The 24,597-nt window shown below is 52.3% G+C and overlaps 1 protein-coding gene across 7 annotated transcripts in view; it reads right to left on the reverse strand.

Moving 5' to 3' along the window:
- The window catches only part of CACNA1E (calcium voltage-gated channel subunit alpha1 E), a 147,824-nt gene that overhangs the window by 40,671 nt on the left and 82,556 nt on the right, over positions 1-24,597 (reverse strand). For all 7 annotated transcript variants that reach the window (XR_005106638.1, XM_037403481.1, XM_037403480.1 and 4 more), the window contains exons 9-18: positions 19,130-19,233; positions 5,298-5,413; positions 4,256-4,309; positions 3,760-3,894; positions 3,248-3,457; positions 1,804-1,916; positions 1,430-1,542; positions 1,174-1,305; positions 775-847; positions 254-371 (exon numbers count right to left, since the gene is read on the reverse strand). Coding sequence is in view for 6 of the 7 variants with exons in the window: in XM_037403481.1 (XP_037259378.1) it covers positions 254-371; positions 775-847; positions 1,174-1,305; positions 1,430-1,542; positions 1,804-1,916; positions 3,248-3,457; positions 3,760-3,894; positions 4,256-4,309; positions 5,298-5,413; positions 19,130-19,233 (1,168 nt within the window). In the remaining variant the exon portion in view is untranslated. The remainder of the gene's footprint in view (positions 1-253; positions 372-774; positions 848-1,173; positions 1,306-1,429; positions 1,543-1,803; positions 1,917-3,247; positions 3,458-3,759; positions 3,895-4,255; positions 4,310-5,297; positions 5,414-19,129; positions 19,234-24,597) is intronic.

Here is a 24,597-nt window from a genome sequence, read left to right on the forward strand (position 1 = left end):
GTGGCTCTGGTGGCTCCTCCCCAGCTTAGTGAGGAGCAGCCAAAGGGACAACCTCCTCACCCATCCCATATATAAAGCCCTCATTGCATCTCCAGACATCTCTGCTTTTGGGATATCCAGGTCTGCTGCCTGTGTGATGGGTCTCCCTCAACTGGGAGAGAGGGAAGGAGCAGCGGGTAGGGAGGGGGATGCCCGCAGAGAGGGTGATGAGACAGGGTTGTCTCCACTAAAAGCACAGCAACTGGGTGGATACAGTTTCCAAACAAGGTGAGGACGATGAAATAGATGGAGGACCACATGCCCGAGCGAACGCCTCCCTGGGAGCGGATGCCGTTGTACATCACCTCATTCCAGTCCTCACCCGTCAGGATCTGCAGGAAAGCAAGCCAGCAGCTCTGTCACCCGCACCTCCTCATCACCTGGACAGACCCCCGTGATCTATCCCACCAACATGCAGGAGCCAAGTACAGTGACCCCGTGGAGCAGGTAACCCAGCTCTATAGCTGCAGCACTTGCAGGAGATGATGTTGGACACTGCTGAGGGTTTAGGTCTCCTCAGAAGAGTCTGGAAACTCTTTCACCTTCTGTAACAGCGGTGGAAGAGTTTCCATCTCTTGCCATCCACTTCGTTATACAGGAGGAGAGGAAGCGAGTTATATCCTAACAGCTGATGGAGAGGAATTTATTTGGTTTAACAAGCCCCTTCCAGCCAGGGAGAGTGAGCAGGTGGTCCCAAGTCCCTTTGGTTGTGCCCCCTTGCAGCCCAGCTCCTACCTGGAACACTGTCATGATGGCCGCGGGGAAAGTGTCAAAGTTGGCTGATGGTGTCCCATCGATGAAGTTAAACCTGGAAGTGGAACCAGGATGACATAAATGGGCTTGAGTACCAAGGTCATCAAACCCCTGACTGCTGTGCTGTCAGCTCTCTTGTGCTTAGGAGGACCTTTCCCCACTCTAAGGAAGGTCTCCTGAGCCTTTGGTGCCACAACCCAAAAAGCTTGCTGGCCAGAAGGACCCACACACCCCTCCAGCTGGGACTTTGGTATGTGAGAAGTACCACTGTTAGCAGCAGACTGGGGGGCAAGGCTGCAGTCTTCCTAGGCACCTACAAGGGTGTCATTACTTGGCTTTAACACCAAAAAGTTCCTTTTTCTCAGACTTGAAACAACCTACCTGCCTCCAAACAGCTGCATTCCCAGCAGGGCAAAGACTACAATGAAGAGGAAGAGGAGGAAGAGCAGGCTGATAATAGACTTCATGGAGCTCATCAGCGAGACCACCAAATTCCTCAGGGATGCCCAGTACCTAGAAAACAGAGACACTGCTGGAGCACTCGTGGTGCTGCTGACAGGAGAGCAGGAGTGACTAGATCTGGGCTGCAACCATAATCTGAGACGAAGGGTGACAGGCACAGATGGTTGGTACGTACTTGGTTATTTTAAATATTCGCAGGAGACGAAGGGCTCGTAGGACACTGATCCCAAAAGACGTTCCTGGTCTGAAGATAGCCCAAACCACTTCAAAGATGCTTCCCACCGTGACCTGAGAAGCAGGCACAGCCATAGGTCAAAGACAGGCTCGGGACTGGCTGTTGGAGGAAATCTTCGTGTGCCTGAAGATGAGGCACTCAGCATTCTGCCCAGGACCTGGTGCCTTGGTCTGGCATGGGCAGGCTGTCTAAACAGAAAGGGCTCCCACACCCACGGTGAGGGCCACCTCGTTCTTCTCCCTCTTGGTGCCTTGTGCTGCAGACATCTGCCAAACATCTCCCCCCACACCCACAGCATCTCTGGGGCCACTTACCCCACAGTCAAAGCAGTTGAAGGAAGAATGGAAGTAAAGGCGTGGCCCCATCCCGTACATCTTTAAGGACATCTCCAGGAGGAAGAGCCCAAGAAACAGGAACTCTGCATAGTCTGAAAGAGAAAACCCAAATGCGCTAACCTTGGGGCACCGAGCTGCACTGAGCGTCCTGCATGCACCCACCTGTGGCCCATATAGCACGGCACAGAGATGGGACAAGTCACGGCTCACACTGCTTCCCCAAGGACTCAGAGTCTGGGATGAGGGAAGCTTGTCTGTGAGGAGCTAGACTGTATATAACAGAGCATCAGCCCCACAAGGTAATCTTTCAGGGTAGATGCACCGGCGTCCCAGGGATGTGAGAAGACCAGAGGCGGTCGGCATGGAGCAGAGCAGCTCCTTAGCATTACAGGACAGTGGTTGAGGTGCCTGCAAGGGCATTAACCACACGACACTGTAGGGGAATATTAGCAACCTGGATTTAAATCATTGCGTGGCTGGAACTTGGCCAGGGAAACCAAGCCGAACAGCCAAAAGCCAGTGCAAAGCTTCTCCAGCTATTTCACGAACATTAGCAGGCAAGACTCTGGCTCTTCACCTTGCCCAAAAGATGCTTCTCCCCATGACCAGCTGCCATACCACACTGCAGCACGCCAGGACCTCGGCAGGCCTGAGCGTGCTAACGCAGATCTGGGCAGGCCCGGCGCTCAATAGGGAGGTTTTCAAGGTGAGTAAGAATAACACGGCTGAGAACGCAGCACTGTCGCTACTGCAGCAGCTCAGCAGTAACACACACCTACCACGGGGCTGACCATGCTGCTCTGCAGTTGGCACCACACTAGAATAGACATGGGGGTACTGCCTCCAAGAGCTGACCTCATACCATGGCCCACGGTGGGCTGGGGGATGCTCAAGTAACTGGTTTCAAGCTTGGGATCTCCATGCCATGCTCCGCACCAAAACTTTAACCAGGGGGTTCTACCATGACCAGTCCCATCCCTGCAAACTCATGCCTTTCTAGCAATGGCGTGTGGGCATTCAAAGATGGACCTCCAGCAAGCTTTCCGTCACCACTGTTCACAATGTTAGGATAAAACCAACTGCAGTCCGTTTCTATCTCTTGACAAAGACATTGACCTGAAGGGTGTGAGGCCAGTACAGCTCCTCCACGTTTGCTCAGAGGCTGAGACTGCCATAAGGGGCCACAGGGCCAAGGACAAAGCTGAATTAAATAGCTGTACACCGCCCTTCATTATCAACAGTGAACATAGTTTAGGTCATTCCCCACCCAGCTCCATACCAGCATGACTGGTGGGATCCATTCCCATGTGCCCTGGGGCAAGGAGCGAGGGTGTGCTGCAGCCTCCAGCCTCTGGAGAAGGTTGTAGGAGGTTTTGCGTGCCCACACAGTGCTCTCACACCTACACAAAGCCCAGGGACTCACAGAGAAAGTGGGTGAGCCAGGCTGGCTGGTTATGATGGACGATGGCCACACAGGCAGTGTTGAGAGCCACCAGGCTCAAGACGATCCAGTAGAAGACCTGGGATTTCACCATGTGGCGAACAGAGATGCGCAGGAGTCGCTCCTTGTGCCGTAAGTAGGAGGCACCGTCCACTCTGGCGCCTTTGAGGCCAGAGTGACTCAAGGGGTTACCTAAGGGAAAAGAGGGGGGACAAGGAGTTGGGTGCTCCAGTCAAGGTGAGAGAAGGAGTTGGGTGCTCCAGCCTTCCCTGCAACATGAGACAGGACAGACGGCTCACAGACATTGCTCTTATGGGACACAACTTATCCAGACAGTTTTTATGTGGCACAGGGGGCAGCAGGTGGTTTGCCCCTTTTGCTGTCAGACTAGCAGAGATGGCTGATCTGTGACAGTCTCCACGTGATGGATGCAACCCTGGCAACTCAATAAGCTAGCAGGGGTTTTGAGGAAGCACGGTGCAAACTGCACTGACCCAAGGTTGGATGAAGAGGTCTTCTCTGCGCCAGCCTCCGCTCGCCCACGGAGGAGATATCGACACAGTGCTCATCACTCGAGTCACGGTTCATGGCATCTGTCCGGTTCCTTTTGATGGTGGCTCTCCTGAGCACTGGGAAGGGAAGAGTAATGGGTGTTGGAGCGATGAGGTGGCCCCACTCTGCCAGCAGCTGGCTTGTTGGACCAGGACCTGGCGATCGGTACTTAGTTAGCTCAGGTCTGGTAGCAGGATGGAGATACCCAGGTTACCCCAGTCCAGAATCATATCTTGCATGGGACCAGTCACCTCCTGGCCTCCACATTCTCTCAGGGGTTATGCTGCCAGTCAACCACCCCACACCCCTCTCTTGGGCTGCAGACCCCACTGAGATATTCCCAGACTTTCCACCACCGCTGGAGGGTTTCAACCTCCAGCTGCAGGCAAGCACAAAGAAGGGCAGGTAGATTTTTGGGTAGGGCATTGCTTGTCTTACCTTCTAAGGCTGAGGTCCCAGAATTTTTGTTCTCTTCAGCTAGCATGACTTCCTCTACGCAAAACACAGAGTTCAGCATCAGGACACAAGACACCAATTGGCCAAATACATCAGACCTCACTGCCCTGTACCTAAGCACTTTCCCCAGCCTGGAGGTGGTGGCTATAGGTTGCAAACTCTTGTCAAGTATTGGTTAAGTGTCCAAAAGCAAATTCTGGAGAGTGGCAAGTGGCAGCTATCACAAATTACGTCAGAAAGAAAAATTACTTGTAATCAACCCTTCCTCCTTCATTGTAATTAAAGAAGCTGAACATTGGAGACATTGGGGCTCAACATCCCAACCAAGGGCCAAAGCTGAGGTCTGGGGCTCAGGGCTCATTTCAAGATATCTGTCCTTTTTCAAGTCTGAATGCTAGATGAAATCTTCCCTTCGCAGAGCTGAACACACTGACCTGATCCCCATGAGGAGCAAGAAAGGGCACAGGCTGTGGCAGTTTGGGGACCAGCAACCACAGGCTGTCACACTGTTCCAGCAGGAGCCTGGAAACCTCCACCACCCCCATCCTTGGCCCAGGTCCAGGAGCCCCAAGGTGAGAACTGGTGAATTCATCCCCTCCAGACTGCTCCAGGAGCAGGTTTAGCTGGAAAACCACTGTCACCGTTCACTGCTCTACTTCCCTACTGCCCACCACTGCAGGAGACTCCAGCAAATATCAAGAGATAGGAAATCATCACAGAGCAAAGCTCACAGCCGTGATGCTCACACCCTCCCCGGAGATGTGATATGCCTCATGTTCAAAACATGACAGTTTTATGCCACAGAATGTGAGGTTTCAGCAGCTGTTAGCGACATCCTTGCTTGCAGCCTGGCAGGACCATCACACCATCTGGGACCGAGCTCACCCATGCACCCAACACCACCATGTGAGCACCTGTGCAACTTTGGGGTTGCACCGGATGACGCTCAGGGATCCCTCCCCATCTTCACCACTCTGCAGTGCCTGCCATCCCCCCGGGGTCCCCCCGGCCCACCAGCCTTTACCTGCTTTGTCTATCCAGGCTCGGTAGCCGTTGAGCTCCCGCTCGATCTGCTGCTGGCGCCGCAGCTTCATGAAGGCTCGGCGGTTCTCCACCCGCTCACGCTCTTTGGCAAACTCCCTGGGGAAGGACAGAGGGGGGCGATGAGAGCATGGCCAGGGAGCAGCAGGGGGTAGGGGGCTGGGGCACCTCAGGGCTGTGAGGGGAGGTAGCAACCATGGGTGAGCAGGCGCCAAGGTCTGCTGGTGCATGCTGGGGAGATGCACGATCATCCCCAGCCAAAGCATGGTCAGGGGATGGGTGAACAATCAGAAAAAAGGAAAGGCTTCTTTGCAGGAGGAAAGGCATGGATGCATGGGAGCAAACGCCCAGCTCCCTCACTCATCCCTGCGTGCCCCAGCTGGGAGCCACTGCCTTTCAGGGAGGACGTTCCCAGCACCACCCAACTCCAGAACCAGCTCAGCTTCTGTGTGTCCCTGTAGGGAATAAAAACCGGGCTCTGTGGGGAGGCAGCAAGGGGATGGAGGAGGGCAGGTCCTGTCCCCCACTTTTACTTCCTCCTCTGAACCCTTTTTTCTTTCCAGCCTCTTCTTGGGCTATTTTCCCAGAACTTGAGATATCCCTGTCATCCTCTGGACTTCAGCACCTCACACGAGCTATCCAGGTGCAATGACCAGCCCAGAGCAGGCCAGCAGCTTGGTGCAGCTCTGCCATGGGCAGGAGGGCAGGCAGCACCGCATGGGCTCTGTGCAGGTAAGGGCACATCAAACGCTGATCAACACTGGCCAGAGCTAACGCTGTGACCTCTGCTTGTGCAGCCTCTAACACGCATGGTGCACAGATGTACTAGCATCCACCTGCTCACCTGCACTCCTAAGCACATGCATAAATACATCCTCAGTACTTAAGACACCTGTAGCACGGCTCAGAGCTGTGCAAAGACGCCCATACACAGCTAGGGCTATATACACCTTCTCACCTGCAGTTAAAACACAAGACCATGATGGTAAGTAAGCATGGTCTGCTTTCTGGTTTACACACACCTGCGGCCATACGCAAGAGACTTGTGAAGGTTTTTCACCCACCTTATATGAAGAAGCACCCAAAGCCTTAAGTACATATGCAAAGGCCATCACACAGAGAAACAGCAATATTCTGCAGGAAACACAGGGGTGGCAATGTAGGCAACCTCTCATCCACGCCATGGGTTATATGTAAGACAACACAGCCAGACCTGCCTCTAGGAGATCCCATACCCCACGCTTGCACACACCATGTACCTGGGGCATCTTGACCCTCAAGTTATACTTCTATCAATGGTCACATTTGCACTCAGCAAGCATCCCTCACACCAAACATCCCCTAAGTACACCGTTCCCTCTTTGCAAGAACATCAGGGGGATGCAATTTGCTGGCTGCGGCTCCCTGTCCTGTCCCCAAGCACCTGGCTGCAGACCCCCAGCTGCACAGAGGAGCTCAGCCGGTGCCCCAGACTCCTCCCTGTCCTAGGGTACTCGGAGGGAAGCATGACTGCAAAGAACAAATGGCACCGTTCTTTCTGCAAGATGAATGTCTCCCTCCCCAGAGACTAGCAGCAATCTCCAGCCTCAAAAAAAAAAAAAAATAAAAAAAAAAAATTCAAAAGGACTGAAAGAATTGGTCTGTCTGCTGCAGAGAGAGTTCAAGTGCATTACCCCAGCTGAGCTATTACACCCTTAATGCTGTGTGGGCTTTTGCATATGTGTGTGTGTGCACGCACGCATGTTTGTGTGAAAAGCCCTGAATGTTCCTTGCATCTCTTGTTTAAGATCCCCAGCCAATTCAGGCATTTTTAATTCCACCCCAGGAAGGTGAAGTTTCCTGCCGCTCTGGCATTAAGCGTCAAATGACTCTCCCCCTCCATCACTGGCTTTCAGACTGAAATGAGACTTTCTTCCTAGGGCAGGGAAGGGGGAGAGAACAAAAGGCAAGGAAGAGAAAAGCAGCTTAAGTGGAGGGAAGGAAGGCAGGAGGAGACGGGGGAGAAGGAAGGACCTCCCACAGCCAACAGCAAAATGCACTCTCAGTTTTGGGCATGCCACACCAAAAACCCTCCTTGCCCTAGCTAGAGGAAAGACAGGACCATTTTGGCTGTGCCATCATCACTCACCACCCTTTATTAGCAAATTTTGGATGTCAAGAAATGAGAAGATGCTGTTTGCAGCCAGAGTTGGTGGGCAAGTTGCCTCTTTCCCTCCGGTCTCGTCCTCCCACACACCAAACTTCTGCCCCACAGGCCGTAAACCCATGCCAGCCAGCACCTAAGCAGAACTTTTGCCAGCCCCTGCAGATATATTCTGTGACCAGGAGCACCTGGAAAGCTTCCCCTGATTTACACCAGATGGGAATCTGGCCCCTCTCTGTCGCCTCCTGCTTGCCCATCCCTCTGTCTTCCAGCTCCTCCCCTGCTGAGCTAGTCTCCTTTTGCTGCATGGAGAGAGAAGCCATCATCCTGTATCCACAATGAAACCCAGCCAGAAGGACCTGCTGAGCCTCAAATCACCTTTTCCCAGAGAAGGGAATCGGAGCATCTTTTCCAGCACCCCCCTCATCAAGCAGCATTTCTCCCCACCCAACCATTTGCTCATGGAGCCCTAATTTGCAAGAAGCTGGTGCCACACACATCCAGGGACAAGGTCTGTGCAGCTGCAGCAGCGTCTCAGAGGGAGACACTTCCCACATGCTTGATCCCTAATGGAGCTTAATTGCTTTTGTCCATTAGAAGGAGGAAGGGGTGGCAGAGAGGGGAAGGAAAAAAAAAAAGTTAAGCCTAACTTAATGAATTATTACATTTCAGAGAGACACATTACCGAGCAGGGCAGCAGCGGGGGCTGGTGACATCTGAGAGTGGGTAGGCGATGCTGACAGATCAAGGATTGCTCAGAGCCAATTTGCAGCAGCGGGTAGAGATAATACTGTATGTGAGTGAGAACAGGGCCAGCAATGGTGACTGACAGCCGCTTGGGAAAGCTCCAAGTTGCAGGCAGGGCAGCATCACATCACCGAGAGAGCCAGGCACCTGCCTCCTATTGAAAGGCTCTGCTCCTCAGCATGGATGGGTTACATCGCCGGGATGGCCCAGTTCGGTCTTGCAAAGAGCCCAGGGCTGTTCTGCCTTGTAGGGTCCCCGTGAGGGGGCTCAAAGGACGCCAGCAGATAGCACGGGTCCCCACCGGCAACACCTCTTCTTGTCCATCTGAGTCTCCTGGCCCCAAATCCCAATGCCTCCAGCATGAAAACCTCCACCCGTGACAGCCAAGCTCCACTTGTGCCTACCCAGTGCCATCACAGCCCTTCCTCATCCAGCCTCGTAAAGCTGATGGCACACAGCGAGCGATGGAGGCGAGCGCTGAAGGTCGAGGTGGGAGCTGGGGAGCGGTGTGCCATCTGTCCTCCTGCACGCAAGGGCACCATCCATCCACGCGCCGTGGCCAGCCTGCCGGGACGATTGGAGCACAGATGGTTGGCTCCTCCTCTGCCTCTGAGTTCTCCTTTACAGCCTTGGCATTCCCCTCACGTGGCACGAAAGCATCTCTCCTCCTGGTGGGAGACCTTGGGGGACACCGCCACGCTCGGCTGCCTTCCTCCCCAGGCCCCCACACCCTCACTCGCACCAGGGCAGTGATGCTTTTCCTACATCATTGCACTCAAAGGACTGGGGAGCCCAGGTCTGGTTTTAATGGGACAACCCCGCATATGGAAGTGTCCAGCTTGAAAATAGGCCACCTTTTTTGGAAAAAACCCCACCAAAACCAACCGAGCAAACAGAAAAAAACCACAACAAAACACCAAAACCCCAACCACAAGAAACCAACAACCAGAAACCAGTTAAGAAAAAAAAAAAAATCACAGATACTGCAACCCTCTTTTCTTCTTTCTGGTGCTTCTTTGAGTCCAGAGCGGGTATATCGTGCTGGTCACATCAATATTGTGGCTTCCATACTTTGAAACAACAAGCCAACCATCTCCAAACCCATCAATTCATCACCTTTTGCCACTGTTAAAGGCACCTCCAACAAACCAGTTACTAAACAGGTCTTGAAACGATCAGAAGCAGCAGAAAGGATGGGGTGGGAAAAGGACAAATACTGGATTACACGCTAAGGAAACACAGTAAGTAAGCACTGGTACTGCTTTGTCACAGCAGCATCATGCTCCTGTGAAAAAAACCAAACATATATAATGGGATGTAAGGAATTCCATCTGTAAAACATCAGGTAATACTGCTGCTCTTCTCAGCACTCGCAAGGTCTCAGCTCACGGCTCCGCTTCAGGTTTGAGCACCACAATTTGAGGAAAAACCGCCTTCAACTCCAGGAGGGTGTCAAAGAAGGTTATGGGACAGAACTGACAACAGACGGTTTGGAAAACACAGATGAGACAGTTGCAAACCACAGGGATCAGATGGTATTTACCCAAGAGGTGTAAAGGAACTCAAGTAAGAGTGTTGAACTAACTGTGCAGTCTGTAACCTGGTGCTTCAATTTAAACAGACGGCAGCAAGCAGGCACAGCAGAACCGGCACTGCAGACTGGGATTATTGCCCTGAGCTGAGAGCAAAGGCTATGGCAGGGTGTCCAAAAGGTACAAGAACTCTGCAGAGGGAAGGTGTGCTCCATAGGTCTGCTCTGAAGGAGGCAGGAAGATTTTTGGATAAGGGTAATTGCTTGATTTAAGTTCACCTGAATTGCCAGAAGTCAGAGAAGATTCAGGCTGGAGGGGGCTCTGAGCAACGTCATCTAGCTGAAGATGTCCCTGCCCAAGGCAGGAGGTTTGACAAGATGACCTTTAGAGGAAACTTCCAACCCAAACCGTATATGATTCCTTAACGAAGCTGGATTGTCTTGAGAAAGTGTAACTGTTGGCTGGAGGACTAACTGGTGAAAAGAAAGACTACAAGAAAAGGAAAACGGAAACATCCCATTTCTTGTATTCCTTTTTAGCTGTGGCTGTTCGCTTTTGATCATCCCCATGTACTTCAGCAAAAGTTACGTGTTCACCACGTTGTGACAAAGCTGCAGCAAGGAGCAGAGCATACCGCTGACAATGCTAAAGAGAGCACATTTCTAGAGCGCTGGCAGACACACAAGCTGGGGAACGAGAAGCTGACAAGCTGTTGGTGACAGCAAATGGTAAAATAGGAAGGAGACGGGAGATACCAGCCCTGAGATTACCCATTGCATCACTGTCCCCGTTAAGAAGGGGAAGATGCTGATGGTTACCTTCTACCTTGGAGAAAGCTTGTCATTGTCTACCTGGATTTCTCCAAGACTTTTTATATGGTTTCCTAGAGAAACCGATGCATTTTGGTCTAGACAAGTGGCCCATGTGGTGGGTGGGGAGCTGGCTGGCCAGCAGCACCTGGAGGGTACATAGCTCCTCTTCAAACTGGCAGCCTGTCACAACTGGGGTCCCTCCAAGATCAATATTGGGCACAACACTGTTTCATCTCTTCATAAGTGGTCTGCACGATGGGATCAAGCGTACCTCGATGAAGTTTGCTGATGATACCAAACCCAGTGTGGAAGTGGACACTTCAGAAGGGAGGGCCACCTTGCAGGACGACCCTGACAGGCTGGAAGAGTGGGCTAACAAGGATCTTATGAAGCTCAACAAGGACAAGTGTAAGGTCTTGCACATGAGAAAACATAATCCAGCTGGGGAGCAGCTCTGTAGAAAGGGACCTAGGGGTGCTGGTGGACAACAAGCTCAATGTGAGTGAACAGTGTGCTGCTACAGCAAAGCAAGCCAGCGGGATGCTGGGCTGCATCAACGAGGGCATCACCAGCAGAAGGAAAGACTTCATTATCCCACTTCATTATCCCACTCTCAGTGCTTGTCAGGCCACACCTGGAATATTGTGCTCAGTTTTGGTCCCTGCTATACAACAGATGTAGACAGGCTGGAGAGGGTCCGGAGAAGAGCCCCAAAGGTGATCAGAGAAGCCTGCCATACGAGGAAAGGCTGAGAACTGTGTTTGTTCAGCCTTGAGAAAAGAAGGCTTAGGGGAGACCTTATCAGTTCCAGTATTTAAAGGGTGGCTACAAAGAAGATGGAAACTCCCTTTTTATGGAAGGAAAAGGGGTAATGTGTATAAGTTACTCCTGGGGAGATTCCAACTGGACATGAGAGGAAAAATTTTCACAATGAGAACAATCAGCCATTGGAATAATCTCCCCAGAGAAGTGGTGGAGTCCCCAACATTGGGCACGTTCAAAATTCAGCTCAACAGGGTGCTGGGCCATCTTGTATAGACCATGCTTTTGCCAGGAAAGGTTGGATAAGATGATCCTTGAGGTCCCTTCCAACCTGGTATTCTATGACTACAATTGATTTAAATCAGATTTTATTACAGGTACTTACTGATGTCTGTCACTTCTACCAGATCCAAAAGGGGTTCATATTAGACAGGATGATACCAAGCAGCATGAATGATTCAGAAAGACCTCATCATGCTAGTTTGCATTGACACCCCATGCTAAGAGGAGAAGTGAACACGAATAGAGGCAGAAGGGATAGGCAATGACAACAGGAAGACACAGGGAGAAGGCAGCCCAAGTGGGCAACTGTCTCACGAGTGTGGAGAGGACAGAGGAGCTCCACATGAGAAGCCACCAGAAGCAAAGTCAAGACGCCCACAGAGGGCCCAAAGCAGCAGGGACAGGGTCACTGTTGGCCAGGTGTGTTATGGGACCTCTTGGGTCCAGGCTTTGAGCACTTCTGAAGATGAAGTTCAAGAATTCAAATAATTGGGATTTGATGGAGAGCCAGAGCAGCAATGGAGACACTGAAATGGCTCAAAGCAGTGAGAAACACAAGAGAACTCAGACTTTGCACCTGCTGAAAGGCCACACAGCCCACTGAAGAGCAAGGACTTTAAATACCTCTTCTTTCCAGTAATCCCTGCTTCTTGTCTATGGTTAGCTTCACTCAACAGCCTCTCATTCATCCAAGAGCAGGTTTACTCATCGCTTGGCAACACAGCTGAGCATCTGTCCGTCACCAATGGATCCCTGCAGAGGCGCAGGTGTCCAGTCCAGTCTCTGCATTTCGGGTGGGATCAGGCCCTCTCCACACACTTCACGCATACTCTCCAAGAATAAGTAGCACTCCATAATCAAAGTGAGAAAAGCACACGTGGATGCTCGCTTTGTGTTCAGCTCAACCCTGCTGTAACCTTTAAAAACAAGGCAGGTTTTCCATGGCACTTGGGATGGGCTCAGAGCAGCCAACAGTGTGGAAAGCTTCTTGTTTTGAAGTAGAGAAAAACAAATCACAAATTTCTTTGTGGACAAATACCACCAGGAGAAGGGAGCCACTAACATTCCAGTTGTAGAGTCTCAGTTTCAACATTTTTCCAAGGGTAACAACGCAGAGGTTTGCATCTCTGACTCCACTGCTCAGAGAAGTCTGCTGTTGGCAATGTTGCACCCAAGGCAGTAATAGCATGGTCAACCCATGCTGCAAGAAAGCTACAGAAAGGTGGTGGAGGGCCTGGTATCCCCAGCAGCAAGAAGCAGAAATGGAAGCTCTTGATTTTATTTCTTTCTTATCAGGCAGGGCTGGTATGAGCAGCACAGGTTCACTGCTTCAAGGGCCCCGGGCTTTGTTCGCAATCACTCCCACTGGCTCATGCAAAGCTGGGAAAATATCACTCCTCCCCTTCCCTCCTATGCTCCAGTTTTTATCCTCTGTAAGTGGAGAACAGTTTCATAGTCCCTTTTTGCAAGTGACAGCGATCTGCAGATGAAAGGTGCATGGCCAGTACTGCAGGTGAGTTACAGCATGGAAAAAAACAAACAAACAAAAAAAAAATCTCTGATTTTCAACATTTCATCACGTTAACTTCCCAGAAACTTCCAAGCACTCTAATTGATGCCTTCAGCACACAGATACAATGAATTCAGAACCAACCCTCAAGTGTGAAACCCACAATGCAACTGCTAGATATGTCACTCCGACACTGCAAAACAAACAAACAGTCACCTACAATGTACAAAGAACTGGTAACACTGTGATTCATTTAGAGCATCCTGTCTACTTCACCCAACAGCAGTGCCCAGCACCCCCTTGCAAGGATGGAGTCCATCATGAAGGAACTGGGCATCTCCAAAGCCATCTGCCAAGTCAAAGAGCTACAGCCACGGCCACACGATTGCTGTCATTAACTAGGATGATGGAAATTACAACCATCTGGAACAAACAATTCCAAAAGCAATCTGTAAGCAAGAACTATCTGCCGAGTGCTTTATTGAGAGGATCAAAACTGAGCCTTTTCACCCACAGCCCGCAGACAACGGGTAGTTCACAGAGCAAATTTGCAAGGAGACACAAGTAAGAGCAAATCTGAAGCAGCTGAGACACGCCAACAAATAATTTGCAAAGGGAAATCAAAGGGGAAAATCTCCGAGTCATCTTTTTGTTGTGTATTTTTTTTAATCCTGTCCGGCTGGCAGTAAGAGGAGTCATTATTCCCTCTAGCACCGGGAGATACAGCGCACCAGACGCGCACATCTCTTTGTCAAGCAGCTTGTTTGCAAAGGGCTTGGAGGCCCTCCGCAGAAAGGTGGTACAGCAGAGCAAGGAAGAGAGGCACTCATTGAATATGGATGCCCACCTGGCTGCTGAATATAGATGAAGAACCTAAAAGCTCCTTTGCTTCACTCATGTTCAAATGCCACACCAATGACACAAGAGCTTCCCCAGAACAAAGCGACAAGTGTGGCCATTTCTCACCAAAGGCGGCCCAAACAACGTGCACCCCACAATGGTGCTGGGGGATCTGGTGAGAGGCACCACAGCCCCCCTCCTCATTACACTCTCACCTCCATTCAAAAGTGGTGCCAGCCAGCAAATCTCCAAACACACAACAGGCACGGGCATTTTACACCTCATCCAAGCCACTTCCTGAGATGCTACAACCATTAAACAAAAACCCCCCAACAAAACAAAACAAACAAACAAACAAAAAAAAAACACAAAAAAAAGATGCTTCCAAGCTTTCATGCTTCCATTGCAATATTTTGTGGGCATGTTTGTTGTCTTCTTGCTATCAACTCATGATCTCTCCACAAGCTTTCCTGCGTTGTGGCAACATGTCTCCCCTTTTCCCCCTCCACAAACCACCTGCCTCCAAGACATTAATCCTCTTCCCAGCATCTTTGGCTTCAAACCACCTAATCTAGCTTGAATGCACAGTGCACAGGTTTTGTGTAGAGCTGGCAAAAAAAAACCCTGCCTCCATAGAAAATGTACACTCGTTCCTTCAACACCCTTATTATTAATTGCTATAAAACTTATTTTATTCATCATTTGTTATGCCTCAAAATTGGATGGGAAAAAAATTCAAATTAAGTGAAGTGAAAAGATTTCAGAGATGGTACAGAAGGCTCCTGAAGGAGCTGAAGAAAACTCTCCGGAGACTGGGAACGCAGCGCTAACCCAACCTGAAAGAAAGAAGATCTTAAGACAAAGAAATCTTGCTAAATTGATCCTTTAATTATAACATTAGTCGTTTCTTTCAAAGGCTTAGTGCAAGAGCTGGGGGTGGGGGGCAGAAAAGACTTAAAGGGAGAAAAGACTTAACATCACCAGGATGAGTGGAAGCAATTAGAAGGATTTAAATTAGTCTCTTGTTTGGTACAAGGCAGATGGATTTCATTTTTCTTGCCATCATGCTCAATGTCTTGCTCCGCCATCAACTTCCAGAGAGGTCTTCTCCTTGGCAGGCCCAAGGACCCAGCCATCCCAGGTCGGGCAGCATCCCCTTCCATGCTGTGCCCACTCAACTATTGCTGCGGACCGCGAACACCGATGATTATAGCAGCTTTGTCGCCCTGGAAACAGGCTGGAAGTACGAGACTGGAAGGGGGAAAGGAGTCTACTGGCCCTCAGCAGGAGGACAGATGCTGCAATGAATGGAGGAGGGTGATTGCAAACCAGATTTCCTCTGCAGGGGCTGGGGAATAGGAGATGGAAAAGAGTCAAAACACAGCCTGTCTGGTATGAGAAACTCCACATGAGTCCTCAGCATTAGACCTCCAAGCATGGCTTATTTGTCATCTTCACTCTCTCACCTCCTTGCTCCCAGCAACAAGCTAGACATTAGCCATCTTCTTGCCAGGAGGGGCAAAGCGGGCCGGACCCCTGCAGTGGCTAGGACAGGACCAGTGGTGAGCTGTGGTCATTACTGGGATGGCATTACTGCCACAGCAGCACCGTATGTGCCACAGGCAGCAGGGATGGGGCAGCATAGCTCTCACTGCATCTCTGCTGCTCTGGACATGCAGCCCGAACGCACAGATCCAAATTGTTTTACACAAGGAACAGCTGAAAAAGAAAAAAAAAAAAACAAAACACCACCACCACCACCCAAACAAACAAAAAACCCAACACATTTCACAAAGAAGAGAGAGCAAACCTTTGCAAATCTCCAGCATGGGGCACATGCACCTTCTGTATCCCCCTGCGTCAGAGCTGACCGACCGCAGGGCACTGCCTGCAATGGGTGGTCAGCTGCAAGGTGGTGGGGGTCCCGTCCGCCCCCACCCCTCCTGCAGCACGTGATTCCCTCTCTGCACTACAGCGGTTCTCCCTGGCAAGGGGCACAGAGCTGCAGGACACCCTGCCCCACCGCAGCAGGGTGCTGGAGGACACCAGCCTCAGGCCACAGGACGGCTGCAGGCAACACTTGATATGAGTCTCAGCATCTTCCCGAGCTCCCAAATCCGCCAGCTGCCACGTGGCAGAAAACAGGGTATTTCAGCTGATGCTCCATCCTCGCTCGCTCCCACTGACTCTCTTCTGCCAGGATTATTTTGGTAGCTTGTGTAGCTTTAAAAGCTGAGCAGTCACATCTCCTTGGGCTTCATACCTGCTCTCAAAGAGGAACGGGGCCAATTTTTTTCTTCTTTCCTGCTTTCAGTTAGAATTAATTGATCCATAATTGCACCCATGGAGGGGGAAAGTTAATAGACACAGTAATAAATGCCAAAGCCCCAGAAGAACTGGCTCTCCAAGCCCCTGTCTGGAGTGACTCCATCTCCTCTTAATAGCGTTGCATGCAATTCCAGTGCATGTGTGCGTGTTAGTATTTAGAGAGAAAAATTGAGGAGCCTTGGTATGATGGAAATAATTTCTTTTCCTCTCCCACATACTTTGTGCTTAGGAGCAGATGGATCCAGGCTGTTTACATCACGGAGGTCATGCCTCAGCTTAACAGTTGGGGAACTGACTGTTGGGAGAGATGCACATCACAACCAGAAGATTGCTAAATCTGGGCTCCAGCAAACTTCTGATGGTGGCAAGTTAAACATACAAATGTCCTCCTGCAGCCTCTTCACATTCAGGACCTGTCTCGGGTGTTTGATTGTTTCCCCAAAGAAAACCACTGCCAAGGCAAAGTGAGGGCAGCAAGGCAGCTCTGCAGCAGCTTGTGAGCGTGGACTTCGAGAAGGCTGGAAATCCTGAGTGGACCTCATTATCCACCAGCGCAGATGGTGCAGTTTGCAAGTAACGTGGGTCCAGGTTTCTGCAAGCGGGCTACCAGGGCTTGCTGCACCCCAAGTTAACAAAGCGATGGTGATTTCAGCTAGCTGGGCAGGCTGCCTTCTTCCCCCAGAGCAGTGCCGTAATACCAGGGAAAGGTCTCCGTCGCATGGAGTTGTTTCCATGGAGCTCATCCCCAAAGTGACCTTCTCCTCCCGGCTCAGCCCAGCCGCAGGGCGTGCAGGGGGGTCCAGCCAGACCCTGCCTGCTCATCCAGCTTCGAGGATGGGAGATGGAAAGATCACCCTTTTGCTCCCACAGCAGAGCCAGGTGCTCTCTTCCAGCACAAGAGGATTGCAAGAAGTGTTAAAAACAACAAAAACTAATGAAGCAAAGTGAGGAACGAAGCCCTTCTTATTGCACTCAAGGACATACATTGTTTGCATGCAGAAGTACCTTCTCCCGCCCCGCGTTGCACCCCTTTGTGGCTCTGGCAGCAGCTTTGGCAAGAGGATGCTCCACCACCAAGATACTGCATTGACCGAGCCACAGAGGATGTCTGTGGCTGTGGCCAGGCGGGAGGGCAAGTGTGGTGGCCTTGCCATCAGGTGGCAGAGCCCAGCTCTCCACCTCCACTCACCTCGCTCAGCCCTCCGGGGAGCTGAGCAGTCGTGCTTTTCCCTAGATATCTGGCACGCCACTAGAGCATCTCCATTGCCAATTAGGCCACCCACCTACTTGCATCCTTCCCCAATACAAACCCTATTAGCAATAAACAAACAGTCGAAATGCCAGCCGGCGCCTGCAAAGAGCCCTAGAAAACTGCATCCCATTCAGTGGGCATGGAAACAGCTGTCTCATGCAGTCCTGGTGCATGGGCTGGGCATCCCACCAGCCACCCTGTGGTCCTCCTGCCAGTGGCTGGCTTGCAGGCCAGAACAGTGCTACCATGTCCCCAGGCTGCTCTCAGCATCACGCCAGCACCAAAAGCCTCAGTATCCACACAACACACTACATCGGCACGATTCAACACTGCAATAAGGGTGCTACTGCAGCTGCCTAGCCCCAGGCTTCCTAACTTTCCTTCTCTGGGCTTTTGTAGGAAAGCTCCTGCTGGATGCTGACACCCAGCTGGACTTTTCTGCATGTGTCATTAGAAATGCGAAAGCCATCCAGCACTGCTTGGACATCTTCATCCTCCATAGAAGCTCCCTCCCTGCAAGGCAGTGTGAACCCCTTCTCACAGCCTGTCCCCAGAGCCCCTGGCCTCAGTCAGACTCCAGACTGGGAGCTGGGGAAATTCAACCCACCAACAGACCCTGAAGCCCAGCCTGCCACTCCAGAAGTACTCCTGAAACCACCACCATCACATCTGAACTCATGGAGACACTTAGGACAGCAATACAGATGACCAGGGCCAGTCTCCACATAGATCCCTGCATCAAAGGGCTTTCCAGCTGGCCAAACCAGTGCTACGGTGGCACTAGTGATGGGCAATTAGGAAAAAAATGACCTGCTGCTGGGCACGGGGTCTCCATTGCCACCTATGGCAAGGGCAGAGGAGCCCACGTCCCCCTCCCAGTGCAGGAGGGGGCATGCTCTCCCCCTGCACCAACCCCTGCCAGGTGGAGGATGTGCTGATGCAACCACAGTTCATTGCCATGGAGACAAGAAACATTTTTCTCTCCAAACCCAGCTTAATGACTTGGATTAAAACCTCCTTTCCCCTGGGAAGAGCAGAAAAGGGACAGATGCACTGTCCCTACGTCCCTGGCTTGCTCACGTGCGCTCCAGGCACCCCTACCCTCCCCAGCGTGCATCCCCACTGGCACCAGGCACATCCTCCTGGCCACAGCCAGCACAGCATGGAGGAACCCCACATCACTGCCCCAAAAACATCCCAAGCCCACCACACTCCATCTGTCAGCAAATGTGTACCCCACTACAAACACATTCTGGACTTAAACAAATTTCCATAAGCACACACACACCCCCGAAGTCTCTCCCCTCCAGCAGGTCCCAAGTAGCCAGATTGACACCGATCATTTCTTGCAAGTGACCAAACCCACGAGCTCTTCAGCAAGGTGAAACAAGAAAGTATCTTCAAGCTCCTTTCCTGGCTTCCCAGGGAGCAACGGAGCTAAGCAGACCTGGGGAGCGATCCCTTGCTGTGGGGCAGGCAGGCACAGAGGGGACAGGGGGAACCAGCTACTGGGGTCGTGGGGGACATTGCAGTACCAGGGGCCAACCTCAGGGCTCAGAGCCATGTGAGAGGCATGGCCTGGAAGGGAAGAACAGCATCTTGCTTACCCCGACAGCACTCCCAGGACAAGGTTGAGGACAAAGAAGGATCCAATGATGATGAGGGGGATGAAGTACAGCCAGTTCCAGGTGGCTCCTAAGGCATCATTGGTCTGGAGGAGAAAGAAAAAACATGTGTGATACTATCTTCAACACCAGCACCCGGGGCAGAGGGAGGGTGCATCCCTCCAGGCTGACCACACCAGGCTCCTCAGGGTGGCGTGGCCATGCCTGCCAAGCCTTGATGGGCACCAGGCGCTGCCTGGGCAGGCATGCCTGCATGGGAGCTCCCAGCCAGCCTGGTGCCCCTCAGCGTCCTGCCCCAGCCACGCTCTCCTCCAGTGTCTCCAGCCCATGTCAGGCAGGACCACTCTTCTCTGCCTCCCCCTACCATCCCTGCAGGGATGCAGGGGCTGTAAGACAGTGGTATAGTCAGAGACGGAGGGCCCTGCAGCCTGAAATTGGGGTGCTGAGGGCACAGGGGCACCCTGAGCCTGCCTCCCCCAGCCACTTGATTCAGTGCTTCCCTTTGCATCCCACTGAGACAGGGCAAAGCAGCCCCGCAGCAGCGGTGCCTGTCGAGCACAGCTCAGGTTAAGAGGGAAAGATTTATAAGGTGCCTTAGGGCCAGTGAAGCTGGCAGCTAAAGGAGAGGCAGATGATGCTTGTCCTTCCATGCACAGCGGGAAAGGGGCTGGTGCAGACAAGCCCCACACCTTCAAGTAGGCGTTTTGCTGATGGCATCATACTAACACCTTGCAGACACCCTCCTGCCCTGGGTGCGTTACCCCAACCCCCAGAAGCTGAGAGCAGAGGGGAGCTCTAACTGCAGGGCGAAGCCCAACAGCTAGAAAGGCAGCTGGCAAGCCCTGCTCAATACCTCCAGACATTTATTCACTGAGGCTTTTAATAAAGCAGTGCCCCTCTGTACCTTGCAGCTGCTTCCCAGGCCCCATTTGTCCTCCGGTGTCAGGCACGACACACATGACGCCGGGCTGGAGGGTGATGCAGCAGAACGTGACTGTCTGGGGGAGGTGGTATCAATCTTGTTGCAATGAAAGACTCTTTCTCTTTTCTCTCTCTTCCCCCTTCTCCCCGTGCTAATTAAGCCCTCATCTTCATCTGAGTCATTGGCACCACATCTCCCGGTCAGCCAGTGCAGGAGCCGAGATGAGGCTCTGCGAGGGGAGAAGCACACCTCTGAGGGGGAGAGAAAGCCACTGTGCTGGAGTCTTCCTCCAGTGACCGAGGCACCAGCAGGAACCTCAGCTGGGTGTCCCCACCAGCCTGACACCGAGCCCAAGGCAGGAAGGGTGATGCCGGTACATCCCACTGCAGGGACAGACCACAGCACCGGGAGGGGAATGCTGTGGGCAGAGCCCCCAGTGCCAAGGAGCACCTGGCACACAGCAGCAATAAGGGCTTTGAGGAAAACATCTGGAAAGACTCACTGCCCTCCTCCTCTAGCACTAGTGCCTTCCTCTAGCACTGGGGAAACCATGCGTATCTTCTCAAGGTCTTGCACTTTTGAGAGCCCTGGTCCACCGCAAGTCCCTTTCCTCAGGGCCACAGAAGAAGCGAGTCCAGGGAGGTGGGAGCGATGCGTGGGAATTGCATACAGCCAGAGCTCATTGCCCCCCTGCACAGACACCCAGGCCACCATGCTCTGCTCTAACAGCACTATTTGCCATGGCATTAGTCTTCAAGGCATCACGCACTCCTCCGCCCAAACTCAGCTGGGCTTCAGCTCCCTGCCAAGATGCCATTGGGGACCTGCCACCCATGCCAGGATTGCTTGCCTTTAAAACTGGCTCCTGCCCAAAAAACACAGGCTTTCCACAAGGTCCTTGGCACAGGGGATGCACAACAGATGAGCTCCTTTCCTACAGGTGAACAAGGTATCTTTCTTCAGGGCTGGGCCATTGCCATCCCTTCTTTGGCCTTCTCTCCAGCAATGCTCAGCGGGAGATGGGGATGAGATGATGGAGCAGAGGGCAATTTCCCCAGGGATGTCAGCCAGCAATACCCACAGCAGCACCCAGACCACCTCTTTCCACTCCATTTTGTGAGCCTGGCAGAGCTGGTGGCACTGAGGACCTGCAGCCTGGAAACCCGAGGCAGGGGCTTGGCAGGACCCCGATGGGACAGGCTGTCTGCGACCCCAACCTCTATGTGCATTTGGGTACCCAGCTCCCACAGGGGTGGAGGTAAAGGGGATTAGAGAGATTTTAGGGGGGGCTGGGTGTTACATGCCCAGCACCACTAGCAGCCAGCAGCTCCAGGAGGGGCACTGCTGCGGTAGCGGAGGGGATGGGGAGCTGTGGTCATGGACCCCACATACCCAAGGACACACCACTGGCCATGGTAAGCTCAGGGATGGTCCCAGCCACCCAGGCTGATGCCAGCAGCCTCAAGAACAGTACTGCCCTGAGTGGCCACACTGGTCCTGCTGGCTGGTGCCAGCTTTGCTAGGAACCCCCAACCCCTATTTCCTAGGGCACATCCCAACATTCCCTACAAAACCAGGAGCTGGTGATGCTTATCCAGGATGCAGTGGCTCCAGCTCATTATCTGGTACCTGCTTAGCCACTCTGACTGCCAAAACTTGGCCTTTTATTTCCCAAGGAGCTGAAGAGTTGCTCGAATACCTTTGCAGCATGCAGGCTGCGAAGGTCCCAGCCAGGGGGGACAAGGGGGCTTGTTTGGGAAACACGAGGGGCTTGGCATTTCAGACCCTGCATCTTCCACTGCTTCTCTAGCCCATGGCGGAGAGCATGACCACAAAGCATCCAGTGCAGCCGGACATCAGCACACAGAAGAGCACGTGTGCACACACACACACACACAGAAGTGGATGTACCCCATCTCGCCACTCCCAAAGCTGAAGTAAGTCTGCCCAGAAACAAAAGGAACTGCCACGCGTCCTGGCAGCCCTGATGCTCTGACACACACCGTGCTCCCCAGCTGGAGCCTAGGGAGTTTGTCTGCAGGGAGGATGTAGATTGCCAGGGTCTCACGGAGTTGCTGAGTCCAGACGCCCTCACGTCACTCAATCTCCTCCAGATTTTGTCAACTTTACCTTAAAACCTCACTATTCCCACTGGAAGGCTCTCAAGCAGATGATGTAATGGCCGCTCGAATTTTCAGCCTAAATTTATTAGTGGTTATTTTATATACCACTCCATTCTTTTGCCAGCATTGGCCTTTGGCTGAAATAGCTCTTCTTCTTCCTATTTCCCATCCTGATGTATTTATAGATAGCAATCATGGACATCCCCAGCCTCTGCTTTGCTAGCCAAACCGCACGCAAGCAATTCTGATGGGTCCCACTCCATCCCTGCATGGTGCTACCAAGACTTTGCCACACTGGCTGCAAAGCCCCCTCCTCCTCCCGGGCACCACTGGCCTGCGGTCACCCATGCATCCCCTCCTCCTCCTGCCCAATGAGCAGACCTGGGCTCCTAGAAGATATCTTCATTGTTCCTCAACAAACAACAGCTTTCCATTTCTCCCTGCATCCCACATCTCTCCAGTCCTCAAACTCCTCCAGCCCAGTGTGGCAGCCTCTGTCCCCCCAGCTCGGGGAAGCCAGGCGATGCTGGAAGCAGGAAAGCCTGTGACTCATCCCTGAGGAGCCCCACCGGTCACCACCAGCCACTATGTCCCCTCAACAGCACCTCGTGCCATCCTGATGCTGCTCGCTTCCCTGCCAGCCTGACAGAGCTCCTCTTCTCCTTCCCCTCTTCTCCACTTCATCAACACTTTCCCATAGCAAAAGCTTTACTACAAAGAGTAGCTCTACGCTTTTCCAGGTCTCTGATGCCAGGTTAGCCCGGAGTGACCTACCTTTGGCAAACCCATGATTCATTTTCCTCTTCTGCCTTCCAAATCTGTTCCGAAATGGCATGCAATTGAGGTCAGGCTTACAGTCCTATTCCTGCCTGCCTTACTTTTTTTCCCCTCCTCCCCCCGCTTTTAAATATAGGCATTGCATTCGCTATTCTCCAGTCAGATGGTGCCTCCCCCAACTCGATGGAGTTGTTAAAAATACTTGTTACCAGACCTGCCATTTCATGTGCCAGCTCCCTCCAAGCACGGGGAGGGAGAAGCCATCCCGAGCGCTGGGCTGATGGGCGTGATGGTCTCAACACTTGGCTTCCACATCAGCTGCGCTCGTGGCCATGTCCTCATTCCCACTATCCAGGCTTTTGTTGCCTCTGCCTTTGTGTTCACCAAAAGCCCGGGTGAAATATCCATCCATACCCAAATCTCCCCAGCCGTCACTTCACTGTGCCTTGCTCCCATCTGGAGGTGGGGAACCGCTCACCGCCCCTTTGAGCATCCTTCCTGAGGCCTGTGTCAACATGACTTTTGGTGGCTCCCATAGCACTTCCCAACTTCTTTGGCATCGAGATGCAGTTGTCTTGACCGAGCAGCCCCTTTTCCCATCCTTTTGGGGCATCATTTGTTCCTAATATTCCACCATAGGCAGTGGTTCATCACCTTCATCCACTGTGCCTTCCCATAAGTTTTTTCCCCTTTGCTGAAGGTACTAGGAGGTCATCACGTGCAGAAGTTAGGGTAGACACAGGGGGTTTAATCCCCAAATTGCACAAATGCTGTAACTCCTTTAACGAAGAAATTCCTGGCTCCTGCCCCTGGCTCCTGGTACAGCAGACCAGGTCCTGCCACTCACCCAAGCCCTTTGGGAAACGAAGGAGCTGCCTGATGCCTGATCTTTGCTGCTTCTTCCCTTCCTTTTAAGACACCCACCTTCTCATTATTCACCCCCCAGCCTAACCCCCCCCCCTAAACTCTACCCCAGCCACCAGACCAAGAAACACATTTGCTACTGCCTTCAGGCATAGCCCAGACACCGACACAACCAACATGAGCTTGTCAGTGAAGACTGAAGAGCCACAGCTTGCCCAAGGACTATGCACCCAAGGGTGCTTCCCGTGCCAAGGCATTGGTGGAGACTCCCAGCCAGAGCTGAGCCACCACACTCACACCTCGGACATGACCCATCCTGCTGCCAGCAAAGCCTCCAGGTCTATAAATGACACCACCAAGGTGTGGGAGCAGGACTCTTATGGGGTAACGAAGCCAGCACAGCAGGTCCCCAGCCAGCGAAGAAGCCCCCGCCAGCTCCCCGCTTCTCAACCCCCAGCACAAGGTTATTCTTTTGGCAGCTCTTGTGTTGGGGTTTTTTTTAGGGTTTTTTTAGGGGTTTTTTGGTTTTGTTTTGTTGGGGTTTTTATTGTTTTGTTTCGGGTTTGTTTTTTTTTTTTTACAAAGGGCGGGAAAAGGCACAGGGAGCTGCAAAAGCAGGTCTCACTCAGGGGGCCAGATATCTAAAGAAACCTAAATATATACCCAAGTCGAATGCAAAGCACAAGCTCGCAGCCCACACGTACCCTCCCTCGGGCTGCGCTCGCATGGGAAACTTTAGGATTTCTTTGCTATAGGGGAAGGGG

This window comes from Falco rusticolus, chromosome 11 (assembly GCF_015220075.1).
Source record: "Falco rusticolus isolate bFalRus1 chromosome 11, bFalRus1.pri, whole genome shotgun sequence".
NCBI lineage: Eukaryota > Metazoa > Chordata > Aves > Falconiformes > Falconidae > Falco > Falco rusticolus.